The following is an 18774-nucleotide window of genomic DNA, read 5'->3' as shown; positions in this document are numbered from 1 at the left end:
CCCCCTAACTCTCCCCCTATTCTCCCTCCCCCCACCCCTGGTAACCACCACACTCTTGTCCATGTCTCTTAGTCTCATTTTTATGTTCCACCAATGTATGGAATCATGTAGTTCTTGTTTTTTTCTGATTTACTTATTTCACTCCTTATAATGTTATCAAGATCCCACCATTTTGCTGTAAATGATCTGATGTCATCGTTTCTTATGGCTGAGTAGTATTCCATAGTGTATATGTGCCACATCTTCTTTATCCAGTCTTCTATTGAAGGGCTTTTTGGTTGTTTCCATGTCTTGGCCACTGTGAACAGTGCTGCAATGAACATGGGGCTACATGTGTCTTCACGTATCAATGTTTCTGAGGTTTTGGGGTATATACCCAGTAGAGGGATTGCTGGGTCATAAGGTAGTTCTATTTGCAGTTTTTTGAGGAACCACCATACTTTCCTCCATAATGGTTGTACTACTTTACAGTCCCACCAACAGTGAATGAGGGTTCCTTTTTCTCCACAGCCTCTCCAACATTTGCTATTACCCGTCTTGTTGATAATGGCTAATCTAACAGGGGTGAGGTGGTATCTCATTGTAGTTTTGATTTGCATTTCCCTAATAACTAATGAAGCTGAGCATCTTTTCATATATCTGTTGGCCATTTGTATCTCTTCCTGTGAGAAGTGTCTATTCATGTCCTCTTCCCATTTTTTTATTGGATTGTTTGTTTGTTTGTTGTTGAGTTTTATGAGTTCTTTGTAAATTTTGGATATTAGGCCCTTATCTGAGCTGTTGTTTGAAAATATCATTTCCCATTTAGTTGGCTGTCTGTTTATTTTGATATCAGTTTCTCTTGCTGAGCAAAAACTTTTTATTCTGATGTAGTCCCATTCATTTATCTTTGCCTTCACTTCTCTTGCCATTGGAGTCAAGTTCATAAAATGTTCTTTAAAACCCAGGTCCATGAGTTTAGTACCTATGTCTTCTTCTATGTACTTTATTGTTTCAGGTCTTATATTTAGGTCTTTGATCCATTTTGAATTAATTTTAGTACACGGGGACAGGCTGTAGTCGAGTTTCATTCTTTTGCATGTGGCTTTCCAGTTTTCCCAACACCATTTGTTGAAGAGGCTTTCTTTTCTCCATTGTGTGTTGTTGGCCCCTTTATCAAAGATTATTTGACCATATATATGTGGTTTTATTTCTGGGCTTTCTATTCTGTTCCATTGGTCTGAGTGTCTATTTTTCTGCCAATACCATGCTGTTTTGATTATCGTGGCCCTATAATATAGTTTAAAGTCAGGTATTGTAATGCCCCCAGCTTCATTCTTTTTCCTTAGGATTGTTTTGGCTATTCGGGTTTTTTTATAGTTCCATATAAATCTGATGATTTTTTGTTCCATTTCTTTAAAAAATCTCATAGGGATTTTGATGGGAATTGCATTAAATTTGTATATTGCTTTGGGTAATATGGCCATTTTGATTATATTTATTCTTCCTATCCAAGAACAAGGAATATTTTTCCATCTCATTGTATCTTTTTCGATTTCCCTTAACAATGCTTTGTAATTTTCATTATATAGGTCCTTTACATTCTTTGTTATGTTTATTCCTAGGTATTTTATTTTTTTTGTTGCAATCGTGAAGGGGATTATTTTTTTGAGTTCGTTTTCTAATATTTCATTGTTGGCATAGAGAAAGGCTATGGACTTCTGTATGTTAATTTTGTATCCTGCGACCTTACTGTATTGGTTTATTGTTTCTAATAATCTTTTTGTGGAGTCCTTCGGGTTTTCGATGTATAGGATCATATCATCAGCAAAAAGTGATACCTTTACTTCTTCTTTTCCGATATGGATGCCTTTTATTTCTTTGTCTTGTCTGATTGCTCTGGCCAGAACTTCTAGCACCACGTTAAATAAGAGTGGAGAGAGTGGACAACCCTGTCTTGTTCCTGATTTAAGGTAGAAAGTCCTCAGTTTTATGCCGTTTAAAATGATGTTGACTGATGGTTTATCATATATGGCCTTTATCATGTTGAGATATTTTCCTTCTATACCCATTTTGTTGAGAGGAATTATGCTTTTAATGTTACACTATACTACTTTCATGTGGCATTTCAAATGCCATAGATGGAACTGAGGTCGAGGCCATATATGAAGACAGTGATTTGTCATCAGACACAGATGAGGACAAGCTAATGGGAGTTTTGACAGTGATAAAGAATTGTATGGGCCTGACCTGTAGTGGCGCAGTGGATAAAGCGTCGACCTGGAAATGCTGAGGTCGCTGGTTCGAAACCCTGGGCTTGCCTGGTCAAGGCACACATGGGAGTTGATGCTTCCAGCTCCTCCCCTTCTCTCTCTCTCTGTCTCTCCCTCTCCTCTCTAAAATGAATAAATAAAAAATTAAAAAAAAAAAAAAAGAATTGTATGAATTTTATGATAAATAAAACTTGAGTTCAGTAACTTTATGGAACACTTTTTTTTTTTTTCAAATTTCAGGGCCCAAAACTAAGGTGCATCTTACACATGGGGAAATATGGTATCTAGTACTCACTATATGCCAAGTGCCATTCTAAGTACTGGAAACAAATTTGTGAATAAACAGACAAGAATTTCTATGGGTTTTAATATTAGGAGTTCTCAGTGTATAAGTACCAAAAATTTTAGTCATGTCAGCTGTAGGGTTGTGTTATCCTGAAGTTCATAAACTAACAGGCAAGCCTGCATGGTTAGCCAGCTTGGAGTTTAGGTGGCCTGGCCGGGCTTCCCTAACCAAATGTCAGGCTTGGTTGTGGTTTGGCACCACCTAGTGGCAATTGTTCATTCTGGCTTAAAATCAGTTAGGGCTCTTTTGTTTCTCTGGGTGGTTTGGATTTACAGGACATTGACCTTTAGTTGGTTAGTTGATTAGCTGGCACTTGTTTTATCAGCATGATTCAGGAAAATTGGAAGAAAACTGAGCACATGGAGATGTGTACTTTTCTTTCTCACTGCTAAGAAGAGATTACCTACAATTCCCCTCTCCGGCCTCATTCATGTCTTCCTGACTCAAGGTTAGAACTTTAGCCCGTCCTCATATGAATAGGGGGCTGGGTAGAAGATAGGGGCACTAGTTAAAAGTATTTGTAACTAGCATGGAACCAGAAAAATGAGTCCTCTATAGAAAAGAGAATACAAATAGAAATATGAAAAGTTCCAGTGAGTGAGCTCTGAACCACTCTAGCTTAACAGGTCCAGGAGACTGAGATAACAACCGGGGAGCAGAAGGTGAACCAGAAGTGCTGTGTCCAGTGTTTCAAGAAAAGTGATCATGATCAGCTTTGTCAAATATTGTTGATAGATCAAAGGACAGGAGACTTAGACTTCACCATTGGATTTAAGTGTAGAGGTTGTTGGTCACTTTGATAGTATCTTAATGGAGTGGGATTAGAATATGTGTTAGAGAGAATTAGAGGAGAAGAATTGAAAACAGTGAATATAGACTACTCTTTTGGTGAATTTATGTAAAGGGGATTGGAAATACAGAGTGACAGGGAAGTGAAGGTAAAGGGGAGATTTGGATTTTAGAATATGTAGAGGAAATAACAGCTTGTTTTTTAGAGTTGATGGGGATGATCCAGAATAGAGGAAGAAAAGGGTGATTTTTTTTTTATAAAAGTAATATATACTAATTTTAGAAAACATAGTTACATATAAGGAAATAATTCACACTTCTGCCACTGAGATAACTATTGTTAATGTCTTTATGGTGGCTTTTCATGTTGGTAGCGCTCTCGCAAACATGGTGAATGTTCCTAAAACCTGCCGGACTTTCTGTAAGAAGTGTGGCAAGCATCAACCCACAAAGTAACACACAGTACAAGAAGGGCAAGGATTCTCTGTACGCACAGGGAAAGTGGCATTATGACAGGAAGCAGAGTGTCTATGGTGGGCAGACTAAGCTCATTTTCCGCAAAAAGGCTAAAACTACAAAGAAGACTGTGCTGAGGCTTGAATGTGTTGAGCCCAACTGCAGGTTCAAGAGAATGCTGGCTATTAAGAGAGGTAAGCATTTTGAACTTGGAAGGGATAAGAAGTGAATGGGCCAAGTGATCCAGTTCTAAGCTTCATATTTTGTTTTATTATGTGACAATAAAATCTTGAAGATATGTTTAAAAATATTTTTATGGTGTATCACTAATTTTTTATTGATTTTGAGAGAAAGAGAGGAAAGAGTGAGAAGCATCAATGCGCAATTGCTTCATTGATTGCTGTCTCATATGTCCCATGACCGGGAGACTCAAGCTGAGTCTGTGACCCCTTGCTCAAGCCTTGGGTTCAAGCCAGTGACCTTGAGCTTCAAGCCAGTGACCTGTGGGCTCAAGCCAGCGACCATGGGTCATGTCTGTGATTCCATGCTCAAGCTGGCAACCCTGCACTCAGGGTAATCAGTGCATACTCAAGCTGATGAACCCATTCAAGCCAGCAACTTCAGGGTTTTGAACCTGGGACCTCAGTATTCTGGGTTGATGCTCTATCCACTGTGCCACCACTTGTCAGGCTGGTGTCTTACTTTTTTCTTATTTTATTATGATATAATTCACATACCTTAAAATTCACCCTTCTAATAATCCTTCTAGATTTTACACCCTTCTGGATGTAAATTTAGTGGTTTTTAGTATATTCACAGGTTCTTCACCCATCACCATTATCCAATTCCAGAATGTTTTCATCCAAAAAGAAACCCAGGCCCATTGTAGTCCCCGTTTGTTTCTTTAGCCAGCCCCTGGCAACTACTAATCTATTTTCTGTCTACACATCTGCCTATTCTGGACACTTCGTATAAATGGAATTGTTTAATATTTGGCCTTTTGTGTCTGCTGCTTTTATTTAGCATGTTGTAGAATACTTAGGAGTTTATTCCTTTTTATAGCTAAATATGGTATATTATTTTAACATTCTTGCAGACATGCATATATACCCTTGTTATTTTTTTTTAAATCTTACAGATTTTTCTATAGGGTCATCTTTTTCACTTAATGTATTTTTTTTTCTTTCTCTCTTTTTTTTTTTAATGTTTTTTTAAAAATTGATTTTAAAGAGAAAGGAAGGTAGAGAGAGATTCAGAGACAGGAACATTGATCTGTTCCTCTTTGTGCCCGACTGGGGATTGAACTGGCAACCTCTGTGCTTCAGGACGATGCTTAGTCTAACTAACCAAGCTATCTGGCCAGGGCATTTTTCTTATATTACTGCATAATTTTTGGAAACATTTTTAGTGCCTGCATGGTGTTAATAGATATCATAATTTATTCAACCTTTCTGTTGGAAATGCTTATACTTTTTGTGTTTTAAGAAGTTTTATAAGAATAATTTTTTTGCTAAAATTTTATATACATATTAGATTTTATCATCTAGCAGGAATTTCTAGAAATAGATTACTGATTATGGTTGAATATTCCTTTGGAAGGCTTTTGGCCATATCGCCTGATTGCTTTACAGAAGGTTACGCCATTCTGTACCACTGTGAGCAGTATGTGAGCATGTCTTTCTTTTTCTAAGCATTGCCAGAAGCAATCATGGGAAAAAAGTTTAATTGTATGAAAATGGTATCTCTATTGATTTGAGTCTGACTATTTTACTACCAGTAAGAAAAATGTCTAAGAAAGCATATCTACTAAAAAGTTTCCTAAAACCACCTAAAGTTAAACGTTTTATGGTATATCTGTTCCACTATGTTGCAGAAAGTGCATGTTCCAAAGTAAGTTTGACTGTCTTTTAAAATGAAAACCTTACATTTCTGCTTTATTGATGTCTTAGAAGGAAGTTGGTTCTGATTGTTGTTTTAAAAATGTATTTTGTTTTCTATTAGAATTAGTGATTTTCAGCTACTTGTTCAGTTTTTGTTCTGTAAAATTCATAACCTTGAAGTGTGACTATCACACTATTCTGCAGTTGCTTATTGGAGATATAGGAGAGTTTTTAGAAATAACTTTATAATTTCATATTATAAGAAAGTAAATACAGTGCTAACTTCTAAATTTTGGTATTTAGAGAATATGAGACCCCAAGCATAGTGATAGTTATTTAAAACGTAAGATAAAGCCTAATAGGTCATTTGTAAATCACAATTTCTATGGTACATTCTAGAGACTGTCTTTAAAATTTTAATTATTTAGATCTTATCTAGATTTAGATATTTTATTAAAAGTAAATAAACATTTCTATTACTTTATTCTCTATGTTTAATCTTAGGGGATAATGTGTGCTTTTATTGTTGAGATTCTACTGGGAAGAATCTGACTTACTACAGAAGCTATTGTATTTTTTTCTATGCAGTTATGACAAATAAGAATAATTTTCCTTTTTATTTAACTAATAGCAGATTTAGCCATCTTGTCTGTCAAAGTGTATTAAAAATCAGCTGTTGTACAGTTTGGCTGTTAAGCTGTATTTCAAGGTAAATTACAATGTAGGTAGGGGTAGATGGATTTGTTTATATTTACATACATAGTCATTAACACTGCCCTTAATGGAGGATTAAAGGAATAGTCTGACAGATATAAGGGGATATACATTTTTTTCATGAGGCTATTTGTAATTGTTCCATCAGTGATGAAATAAGAAAATGCAGTATTTCGCCTCATAATTTTTTTGATCTTTTCAACCATTGTGAACATCAAGAAATATTACTATATCTTGTTTGGGCACCGATATTTTTTTTTCTTATAACTCTAGGTTTTTGTTGATTTGTAAAATACTTGTTAGTATTTTACAAGAAGATTTTTGTATTGTGTTAGTGATGTGAAAAAATGATAGTTACCATTAATTGTGTCAGGCACTGTGCTAAGCTTTGTATGTCATATCTCAGTTATTCCATGTACTGCTTGGTGAGTACGATCCTGCATTTTACAGATGAGAAATGTAATCCAAGGTTATCCAGTTAGTAAGTTAGAGACAGAACTCACATAAAAATCTAGGTCCATTTTGCATATAACCCTTTGTTGAGTCTTATTTTATTGTTGATAATCTTTAGTGCCTTTTCTGAGGCTATTAGTTCATTCCACCAGTAGAATTCTTTTATTTTTGCCGCTGTGAAATAGAAACCAGGTTTTTGGAATGACCAGCCAACTGTTCTGTAGTATATTACATGAGAAATTGTTTATACTTGATTTACGGTATGCTGTGAATTCTTTCCATTGTTAAATAGTAGAAAAGCAGATCGTGAATTTGGGTTAACATTTCCAAATATGTGTTTGAAACAGATTTGGCAACTGATCGGAAGCTCTTCCGTCTGGTCTCCAATGATTCCTTCATCTCCATTCAGCCTTCCTTATCCTCTTGTGGACAGGACTTGCCAAGGGACTGCAGCGACAAAGTGAGTCTGCCAAGTCACAGCCACCACCACCACGTCGATCAGTCTCTGTCCAGTGCCTGTGACACAGAAGTAGCTTCTCTTGTCCCTTTACATTCACACTCGTACAGGAAAGATCACCGGCCACGAGGTGTACCACGGACCTCTAGCTCTGCTGTGGCTTTTCCAGATACTTCACTGAATGACTTCCCTCTGTATCAGCAAAGACGTGGGTTAGATCCAGTTAGTGAGTTAGAATCTTCCAAACCTCATTCTGGATCCAAAGAATCCTTGGTGGAAAATTCTCATTTATCTGGGGAATTTCAGCTTGTTGGTGAGCTGAAAAATAGTAATTCTCAGCCACCTACAAAAAGTGGGAAGAGCAAGCCTTTGAAAGCAGACAAAAGTATGGACAGCTTGCGGAGCCTGAGCACGCGGAGTAGTGGGTCCACAGAGAGCTACTGCAGTGGAACAGACCGGGACACTAACAGTACTGTCAGCAGCTATAAAAGTGAACATACCAGCTCAACTCACATAGAGAGCATCTTGTCAGAGCATGAGGTGTCTCCTAAAATAGGAAAGAAAAGCGGTAGGAACAAAGAGTGCTTTGCTGACCCAGAGGACAAGAGCAGCTGTACAAGTGACAAAAGGACTAGTAGTGAAAAGACTGCCTTGGAAGTGAGTACAAATAATGGGGTTCAAGAGGCCAGGGATTCTAATACCTCTGACGACATGCATGATCAGCGAGGTCTCTGCACCTCTGCATCTGAAGAAGCCAATAAAAATCCCCATGCAAATGAATTTGCTTCTCAGGGGGACAGGTCACTTGGGAAAACTGCTGAAAACAAAGAGGAGCAGAGTGATAAGCCCGCTCTTTCAGCGGATTCTAAAATTGGGAAAGACGTCAGTGGAAAGCAAAAGGAAGGGGATGTGCGACCTAAATCCTCTAGTCTAATCCACCGGACAGCCTCTGCCCATAAGTCAGGCAGGAGACGGACAGGAAAAAAACGGGCCAGCAGTTTTGATTCAAGTCGGCATAGGGACTATGTTTCCTTTCGAGGTGTTTCTGGTACCAAGCCACACAGTGCTATCTTCTGTCACGATGAGGACTCCAGTGACCAAAGTGATCTGAGCAGAGCGTCAAGTGTTCAGTCTGCTCACCAGTTCAGCACGGATAGCTCTTCTAGCACCACTTCTCATTTGTGTCAGTCTCCTGAGGGCCGATACACTGCTCTGAAGACCAAACATGGCCCTAAGGAGAAGGGCCCTGACTCTGAGCATGCGCACAAAACTCATTTGGGTCCTGAAGGGACTGGCAAAAAGCGGACAACACGTCGGACTTCTAGCACAAATAGTGCCAAGACTCGGGCCCGAGTGCTGAGCCTGGACAGTGGCACCGTAGCCTGTTTAAATGACTCCAATAGGCTAATGGCACCCGAAAGTATAAAACCCTTAACCACTTCAAAATCAGATCTCGAGGCCAAAGAGGGAGAGGTGCTAGATGAGCTATCTTTACTGGGACGGGCTTCCCAGTTAGAGACAGTCACTCGCTCTAGGAATAGCTTGCCAAGCCAGGGTGCATTTCCTGAAGGTGAAGAGCAAGATGCAGTCAGTGAAGGTAAGCAAATTACGGGAAAAGATTTCCTCAAGAGTCACTGCGATTGTTGGTTACTATTGATAAAAGTAGTACTTATTGAAATATGCTTTGTGTTAGTATCTCCCCTTCCAGTATGTTATTCAAATAGACTTTCTTCCAGGAAGAGGGAGATGATTATATTAGAAAAGGTTTTGTTATGAAAGCCCAGAAAATATATTTTTCAGTTATATTCTTTGAATATATCAACTTGTTTCTTGGTGGCATTCACTTTTCTGTGCCAGTTACTACCTGTTAATACTTTATTAGGAATAACAAACATTAATCCTCTTCCTTCTGTGTATAACAATAGCAACAATAAATGTAGAATTTCATTAGGGCCCCCAGCTGTTTCTAGTTATCTCTTATGTATGTGTGCCACTGAACTTTTAGAATTAGATCACTCACCTGTTCTGTAAGATTTTCCCCAAATACTACTTTAGCTTTAACTATGTACTTTGAAAACTTGTGGCTCTTTTATGTCTGTCTTTGGTTTTATGTTTTCTTACTCAAGTTTTAGTCCTTGAAATTTTTTTTTCCCTGTGACTTTTCTTAAAGTTTATTAAGTTGATATTTGTAGTTTACATTGGTCATTAGTGTCCATTAATGGATATATGGTATTCCCTCTGATAACAGTGATAATTTTTTGGGTAAAGTAATAACTATTTATTTCAGACTTATGGGAAATTGTGCAAAATTTTGTAGTTGATTTTGATTTAGTATTATCAGCATGCTTCGACCATTTTATTTATTTCAGAGTTGTTTCTTGCTGTTTCCTTCTGCCCAGAATAGTGTGTTTATTCTGTTCAGGTTATTGTGGAGTCTGGTCCTTGACTGCAGTGAGAAGAACGAAATCTTCTGTTGCCAGCACTGTAATCTTTTTATCTTCTACCCCATTCCTTTATTCAAGCTGTGGCTTTAGTTTTAAAGCTTGTAGTCTAAATGTTATTGTGGCCTAATAGCATTTAGTCTCTTAGTAAAAATTATGCTGAATTTTTTTGTTTGTACAAACATTCTGAAATATAAGGACATGCTTTTTTTCTTAATTCTAATTTCACCCAGAGTATTTTAAAAGTCCATATTGTGGTAAACATTCTCTTGTTTCTTTTGGGCTAGTGTCTAACAAGGGTTAATTTCTAATGAGAATGTAAAAAAAAATAATCTTTTGTAACTAAAGGAGAAAATAGTCTTTCAAACCTAAGTATTGAGAACTAATTATATCTGAAGCGATTATAACCATCCCTGGAGTCTCTGATGTGGATATCAGTTTTTTTATAAAAGGTGTGATTTGCTTTCAGTGATTTCTCACACAGATCATATCAGATATGTTCATGATATGCAAGAAACCACTGAGTTTTAAAATACAATGTAATTTTTAAAGTTTCCATTAAAATTTAAGAGTGAACATGCTATGAAATAAATATATTGCTGTTCTAAATATTGTTGAAATATAAATACTAAAAAATATGTTCAAGAGCTATAGCAAATTTTTATATCTTTGTATTTAAAATGTCATTTTTTTTTCACAGGGATAGTAAGGTGTTTTGTTTTAGGAAAAGTTGTGTGGAAGGTTGTAATTGCTTCTCAGTGCAGATCTGTGACTAATACAAGCCCTCATTTTTCCAGATTCCAGCTTTTGTTCTCTTTAATTCTGTTATGATTTTAAAAAATGAACAAATAAACCATTGCTTGTTAATAAGAAACAAAATACTGAACTCAACATTTCCATGTACTTTGATGGAACAAATGTAATAGTCTACGGCTGTCAACATTTTTGCCGAAGGAAGGCACAGTAGGTGCTGTTTTATTTGAGCTTCACTGTGTTCAGAATAAAAATAATGGCATAATTAAAGTGCTTAACTGTGTTAAGAACTTAGATATAGGTGGTCTTTTTAAATCACATTTTATTGTTTGGACTTTTTGGAAAATTGGAGGTAGTGGAAGGGGATGTTTTGGTTTTCATTATTTAAAAATTACAGTATAGCATCTCAAATACTTGGTAAAAATGTGTTTATTTTTGCATTAGTTGTCAAGAGTCCTTTCTCACAATTTAGGAGAAAATTTTCTAGCTTATCTGTTCTACTTTACCTACTGTTAGGAAGATACTGCTTACCATTCATGTACCTGTACATGAACCGTAAATAGGTTTCATCCTGATAAATTGGAAGATGTTGAGTTCTCCTTCAGGGATTCTTTTTGTTTTATATTTAAGCTGAATGATGTAGGTAATGGAATTTAGGAGGTGCAGTTTAAAGTACCAAAATAAAATACTCTGAAATAGGAGTTAATCTATGATAGTGACATGGAGTCATACCTGTTGGTATATGGGCTCAACTGTAATCCTGGCTCTGGGAAAGCTACTTACCTTCTTTAAACCCCAGCTTCCTGATGTGTCATCGTGTTGATAATACATAGTATCTATCTCATAGGGTTGTGGTGAGGAGTTAAGGAATTACTAAATATCATCCATCTGCTTAGAACAGTGCCTGGCACATAGCAAATGCTTCATAGTGCTGCTGTTTCTCTTATATAGGCCCGTTTATTATGCCACTCAAACATATCCTGTCCTTAATGTAGAAGGAAATGATTAAATCTAGAAATGATTGAGATATTTTTATTGCGCCATTGTGTAACTTGACAGTAGTAAAAAATAATATCTGAATTTCTAATATAATACCAATAGGAAAACATTTTTATAACATCTAATGTGGTCACACGGATTTTATTCTTGTTTTGGCAGCAGTAGGTCTTATAATTTATCTTCTGATATTTAGTCACATAACGAGTAACTGTTTTCATAGGACTTCTCACTATTAATCAAGTACTTTGGTTAAAATTGGGTTTCATTAATAATGTTCTGGCCCTGGCAGGTAGCTCAGTTGGTTAGAGCATTGTCCCAAAGACTTTGGGTTTGATCCCCGGTCGGAGCACATGCAAGAATCAATCAGTGAATGCATGAATAGGTAGAACAAATCAATGTCTCACTCTGTCTCTCCCTCTTTTTCTCTAAAATCGGTAAATTTAAAAAAAAGTTCTGTGATTGCTTATGTATCTTATTCCCAAATGCTTATAACTTAACAGTTTTGAGATAGAATGTGGATAACCCTCACCACTTACCTTAACCATATTTTGCTCTCTTATGCGACCATCCATCCTGACAGTATTTTAGTGCCTTGAATGCTTTCCTTGTTTTCACTCACAGAGTAAACAAACTGGTAGTCTGTTGTTTATTACACTACTTCATATGACAATGATGGTTGCGCTAAAATTATTTAATATAGAATGCGTAGGATTTTCCGTAACTCATTGAGGTAAATGGAGGTGATTCCTGAGGTTGGAGATGTGTATTGTGCATTTTGTTTTCTTTTTGATCTTTAGGAACAGATTGGATCACAGCCGTCTAAAATGTCTTGGGATGTCTGTGTTTTGTGATGAACTGACTGCCCTGAGGCACTCAGTAAATGTTTAAACTCAATTGAATGATTGTATTACTAGGTCCCAAATAAAGAGTTAATTATCTGAAGTTTTCTCTTATACTTACTCTGATTGTACCTCAGCCTCTTGAAGTTTTCTTAACACAAGGAAATTATTAAAAAGTTAAAATTCTTGCCTGACCTGTGGTGGCGCAGTGGATAAAGCGTCGACCTGGAAATGCTGAGGTCGCCGGTTCGAAACCCTGGGCTTGCCTGGTCAAGGCACATATGGGAGTTGATGCTTCCAGCTCCTCCCCCCTTCTCTCTCTCTCTGTCTCTCCTCTCTCTCTCCCTCTCCTCTCTAAAATGAATAAATAAATAAATAAAAATTAAAAAAAAAAAAAAAAAGTTAAAATTCTTGTAATTTAAAAAAAATGTTAAAAAACCACATTGTCTAAATACATGTCCTTGAAAGTATTTTGTATGTCTTGTCATTCTTGGTTTTTGAATCACTTGAATATTTGTGATTTTACCCCCTGTTTTCCTACCTATGCATAAAGCTTAGTTGTACACCTAGAGTGCTGAAATCTTACTGTTTGCACGGTATGCCATTACTATTGTAGTTTCATTTGTTACTAGGAGATACCAAGTTTTAAGCGATGTCAAAATATGACTTTAAACTTGGTTTTAACGTGTTTTCATTCTCCTGTCTGGTTTCTTAGTTTAAAGATTTTGTTGTTCTTTTCTTTTATAAAGTTAAAGGATTAAAAAAGAGTTTATTGTAATTGATTGGTTTGTGTAAGTGAATTTTCGTTAAGTTGGGCTATACTTTATGTGCCTGTGCTTACGGCGAATTGTTTTAAACTTTCGGACTCTCTTCTTTCCTTAGCTCTAATAGAACTATACTCCCTCTGGACCCTATTCCAAGTAGAATTGTTCTATATAAGTAGCACATTCGCAGGGGGCACGGTTTAGTGTTATTTGCTCTAAATAAATAGCATAGTGTTTTCAGTTGACTGTGTGATCCTAGCTACTGTTAAAGTAATTGCTAGAGTAAACTTTGAAACTTCTTTTAGTATTAGACATTTACACACAATATTTCAGAGGAAAATTTAGAAAATAATTATAACTTCACTTTAATACATTTTTCAGTGGATGACTAAACTTACATCTTGACGTGTTTGCAAAACTATTAAGAAAATAAAAAGTGTGAATATGTAGTAATTTTGCAGATAACAAAATATAAATGGGTGTTAATAGCAAAAAACCCCCCTGTGTTTTCTGAAGAAGCCAAAGAACATTTTGACAGTAAATGGACATTGTGGTTTGTCTTTTCATCTCCTACTATGGAATAACTAGCTTTTACTTAAAATTAACACAAGTCTTCAGTAGAAGGACACTAGTAAAGGAAACTTTTCTATTTCCCCTTTTTCCTATACTCAGTATTCAGTGATAACATACTACTTTTTTCCAAATATCTGAATAATTTTAGTACATTTTATTGATTAAATTATCCTCTGTAAATTTTATTCTGCTATTTTGGTTGAAACAAATTGAGACTGGAATGGTTTGAAAGTTTCTAAGTGAAGTAAATTGACCTATACATTGACCAACAGTTTGTTACTATAGAATAGAAACCTTCGATATAAGTTTTCAAAATATTCAATTGAGTTTTAAAAGGGTGATTTTAAATTCTATGACCCAAGTTAACCTTACTGCTGTCTAAGAACCTTTAACAGTTTCAGTAGTCACTTATTTAGGTTTTCATTTCCTCCAAGTGACTTCTTTGCTTTGCTTTGTTAACCATCATCCAGTGACTGCCTTGTCAAGCTGTTTTCTCCTTTGTGACAGTGTTGCTTACAGTTTTCTTTTATTGATGGCATGGTTGTCAGAAATAGGCGCAGCACACAATATGCTTTGTAGAGTGTGGTGACAGAAAGGTACCTTTACTTTCTAAATCAGCACTGTCTAGTACAACTTTCTATGATGATGGAGATGTTCTGTATTTGTAATGTGCAGTGATGGTAGCCACTAGTCACCTGTAGCTGCTGAGTACTTGAAATGTGGTTCATGAATCTAATAAACAATTCTAAATTTTAATTAATATTTTACTTTAACCACAAATGACTAGTGACTACGATGTTGGACACCATGGTTCTAGTTGACCAGATTTAATCAGCATCATTTGTTCTCACAAGTCATGTGTAACTTTTACAAACATGAGCATATAGATTACAAGTAATAGTCTTTTCACATCTAATAGAATTTTCATTACTTCTCAGTAAAACTAGAGAAAAAGAGAAAAGAAATACTATCTCAAGGAGTCCATTTAGGTTTGGACCCAAAGCTTAATTCTTATTCAGCTGCTTAACTTTAGAATGTAACTGTAGTGTGTAAGCTGAAAAAGATATAATATGTATATATGTGTTTATAAATAAGTAATATAAATAAGTGTCCTGTAATTTGTGAAGTATACTTTTTACTGGTGGTAGCTTGCCAAATGTGTAAAATCATTGTTCTTGTCATTTTTTCAATGAAAGAAAACAATACCTAAAACAAAAGAAGTCTTTTTCTTCTGGAGGTAGTCCATATATTGCTAATCATAATGAATTACCAAGAGTATTTACTGGTATTGTCTGGGGTGAGGATAAAATGCAAACATTTAAAACAATAATTTATCAATTATTCAAATTGATGTAAATGGCTATTACTAAGCAGAATAATAATTTGAGGATTAGTAATGCTTTTCAAATGTCAAGAAGGCTTATAATAGAACTGAAATCTAAAACATTCTTGATTTTGTAATCTATTTCAAATTTCTTAAAAACGTTTTCATGTATTTGGAAGAAATGTTTCTGTACTAAGTTGTTATGTCTTTATTCATATTTAGTTTCAAAATATTCTTTTTATAAGTTAAAATGATTCTTACAATATTTAGATCACTAGGAAATAATTATTTTAAATTCAGACGAATAAACATTTGCATATTGTTTTAGAAATTCAAGCCTAGTATGATTGTATACATTTTCATGTAGTAATTCTGTTAGATCGTTGTTGTGATTTTCTCATTGTGTATCAGTTCTAGTTTGTATTTTATTGCTTTTTGGATTAAGTTATGAGTTTTTCTACTTGCCTTTGCTGATATTTGCTTCCTAATGATGAGGGGACCAGTGCTGGGGGCATAGAGTTGAATTAAGTTTGATGGCAGCAAACTACTTCACAGTCAGCAGATATTCCTGCCACCTTGAATTGAACATTTTAAAAGCTGGTTGTGCACCCTAGCAGTAGTGATTTCATTGATGCTGGGGAAGCTGTGGCACAGGGTAGGATGAGGTGAATTTAAGGCTTATTCCTTGGCATCAGAAATGAAATGCCACTGTTGCTGCTTTCGGGGTCCTCTTGAGAGTAAGGAATGAAGGCCCTGTGCTGTTAGTCAGAATGAGCAAATACTGTACTTTTAAGGCTGACTTAAAGGGAGAATAGAGGGTTGTGGAACTAAATAAATAAGACTTTAAGAAAACTATTTAAAACAACAGAGACCTTAAAACAGGATATTGGGGTTGAAGAGAAGATAGTGAAGCCAGATAATAGATTAAAACCATTATTTTTAAAGAAACAGTTACCCTTAAATAAATGACTGATACTTTTTGTGTATTCCTTATTGTGACAGTGTATGTAAGAAAACCATTTAGCTCCCACAAGTTTTCTTTACGTTTGAGGGCGGGCAGTTAGGAAGAGGCAGGCGCAGCTGCTAGTTACATCTCTGACCTAGGCTCCTGTTTGACCTGAGTCTGTCTTAATGCAGCAGTGCAGGCCAGCGAGGAGGCGGTGTCATTTCGCCGTGAACGCAGCACATTTAGGCGCCAGGCAGTACGGCGCCGGCACAATGCAGGGAGTAACCCTACCCCTCCTACATTGCTCATCGGATCACCCCTAAGGTATGGTATCTTAAAATTCCACCAAGCCTAGCATGCATGTAACAGACTTTCTAACCTGTTCTGTCCGTCTCAGGAAAACATTTAAACAGCTTTCTTTTTCTTTTTCTTCTGGTTTCTTTCATACACTTTTAAGCTCTTCAGGCTTTCTCTGCATGTAACCATGAGCCTATTGCATTATGCATGCCTTATATTGCACTTCTTAAACAAAATGAGCAGATTGATTTAGCTAATTTTATATAGAAAAATCTCTAGTATAGTTTTAGAAATGTAAATAGAGGCCTTAAGCCAACTTTTTATTTTTTTCCTACTACAAATTAAAGATGATACAACATCTTGACAGTGTTTAATATGAACCAGATATAGACTGAGTGGTAAGCTTGTTGAGGAATAACAGATAACTGACCTCAGCTTGAATCCAGTTTGATTATTTTGTTACTAAAATATATATTTTATTTTGTATTTTTTAAAAATTGGTGTTTTTATTTCATAATCACCAGGATCTAGTCAGTGACACAAAACTGAAATACTTAATTTATGGTAAAGTATAGTCACTTGGATATATGTACATATTTTTAAATACACATCTATGTTGAATTTCTCAACCTCTATAGTGTACTGAACAAAAAGATGAACATTTTTTTCCAGTATCCTAATTAAGAAAGCATCTATTTATAATATTGGGAATAATTTTTATTAAAATTTTAGTGCCTCAAATCTCAATTGTGTCAAATCTAATGAGTCTATGTCTTGAATTAGATCTATACAAATTTTTTCAAAAGATTTGTGTTTTATTTTAAGAATACAAATATTGACAAAAATTTACATGTGCTTGCTTAAGCAGTGCATATATGTATTATACCACATACTTTTATTAATCTTTGTGTTCAAAAGTACCATTATCCAAATTATTTTCATATATTTTAATTTGAAATTCAAAAGGAGGAGCATTTGATGAAATAACTGCTGTCAAATGCATGGAAGGTTGGAAGAGAGGAAGAGATAAACTGTTCCCCTTGTTAAAATCTTGTTCTTAAGAGTACCAGAATCCTTTTTTCTGTATTTTATATTCCTCCCAGATTTATGACTTGGTTATTTTACATTATTGTAATCAGGGATTTCATCTTTCATAGGTCATGTTCCTGATTAATTCTGCAGTAATACATAATTCTGTAAAAAGTAATATGGATTAGTTTAAACAATATTTAAAATATAAAAAATACGAAGGCACCAACTAAAAGAAACATTTGATCTAGAAACCTTGTATGAGCACGTTACTTTTTGTGAGCCTCCTCTTCTGTTTCCTTCCCGCTTCTTTCCTGCGCTCCCTGATGTAACTTCTTTCTGTTGATGGATTTGGGCTCTAGTACCAAACTGCAGAAAGAGCTCAGCATTTTGTTTTAATTTTTCAATTTTGTGTTTTATAACCTCTTTTTGTCCCTTAAATAATACTTGCCATAGACATCTTTGCTTTTCTACTTACTCCATGTTGATATTTCTTAATCTTTTTTTAATCTTCTCTTTTTAGTCTTTAAAAATCCTTTCATTCTTTGCTGCAAACGAGTCTGCTGAACTCATCAAATAAATATAGACAATTTAGTTTTTTTCTCTGCCTGGTGGAATATTAAAGAACTGTTTGTAACTCCAGCCGGTCACTTAGGATATCTCCAGGTTTTTGTAGCATTTTAAACACATCACCATTCAAATGAGGATATGATGTGAAACTTATTTATAGAGAGCTCACATTTGAATTTTTGGAAACTAGTCTTCCAGTAGTCAGCATGTAGATCTTGTCAGGGTTCCAGGATATTTCCAGTACAAAGGTTTTATGTATCTTAAATAGGCTGACTTCATCATGGATGAAATAATATAAAATTTAGTTATGAGAAATTAGAAGAAATACTAATTTAATAAAATATTCTTTTTTAATTGCAAAAATATTTAGGAAAAATATATTGGTGTTAATTCTCAGTGTGAATTCCATGATAATCTCATCTGAAATATAGGATGGCACGATCTTGCAATACTTGAAAACTTTGTCTAAAAGAAATGGAATAGGTATGATAATACTTTAATTATAATTACTATATAAATACTAGTAAAATTTAATTTATTTTAAACTTTAGTCAGTAGTTTAAATAATTGACAATCTAAAACGTCACTGGGTAGCATATGTCTCCTAGGATTGGGAGTACATCATCAGTTTCCTGACAAAGAATATTTGCATGATTTTTTTATACTTGTTAGATTTATATTCTGTTTTAGAACTGATTTTAAAGTATTTTTTTCATCAAGTTAGCCTTGTAGGGTAGATTTTGTATGCCCTTACTAGTCCTCCCCAGTTACGAGAGATAAAAGCAAAGATGAAAACTTAAAAATTTTGTAATATTAAGTCTACATTTATCAACCTAAATGTGATATTTTTTAGAACTCTAGGTAGTGGGGTGGAATGATAAAAAAATTATCA

General features: G+C 35.2%; 1 protein-coding gene and 1 pseudogene across 6 annotated transcripts in view; both read left to right on the top strand.

Annotated features, from left to right (window-relative positions):
- PCNX1 (pecanex 1) overlaps positions 1–18774 on the top strand; it is a 167372-nt gene that overhangs the window by 59688 nt on the left and 88910 nt on the right. For 3 of the 6 annotated variants that reach the window (XM_066342392.1, XM_066342390.1, XM_066342395.1), the window contains exons 6-7: positions 7238–8944; positions 16178–16310. In XM_066342392.1, the coding sequence (XP_066198489.1) occupies positions 7238–8944; positions 16178–16310 (1840 nt within the window). The remainder of the gene's footprint in view (positions 1–7237; positions 8945–16177; positions 16311–18774) is intronic. The other 3 variants (XM_066342394.1, XM_066342393.1, XM_066342389.1) reach the window with 2 other exon arrangements.
- On the top strand, positions 3775–4151 carry LOC136376394 (large ribosomal subunit protein eL42-like; annotated as a pseudogene).

This window comes from Saccopteryx leptura, chromosome 6, assembly GCF_036850995.1.
Source record: "Saccopteryx leptura isolate mSacLep1 chromosome 6, mSacLep1_pri_phased_curated, whole genome shotgun sequence".
Lineage (NCBI taxonomy): Eukaryota > Metazoa > Chordata > Mammalia > Chiroptera > Emballonuridae > Saccopteryx > Saccopteryx leptura.
This window is presented reverse-complemented; position numbering and strand designations above follow the sequence as displayed.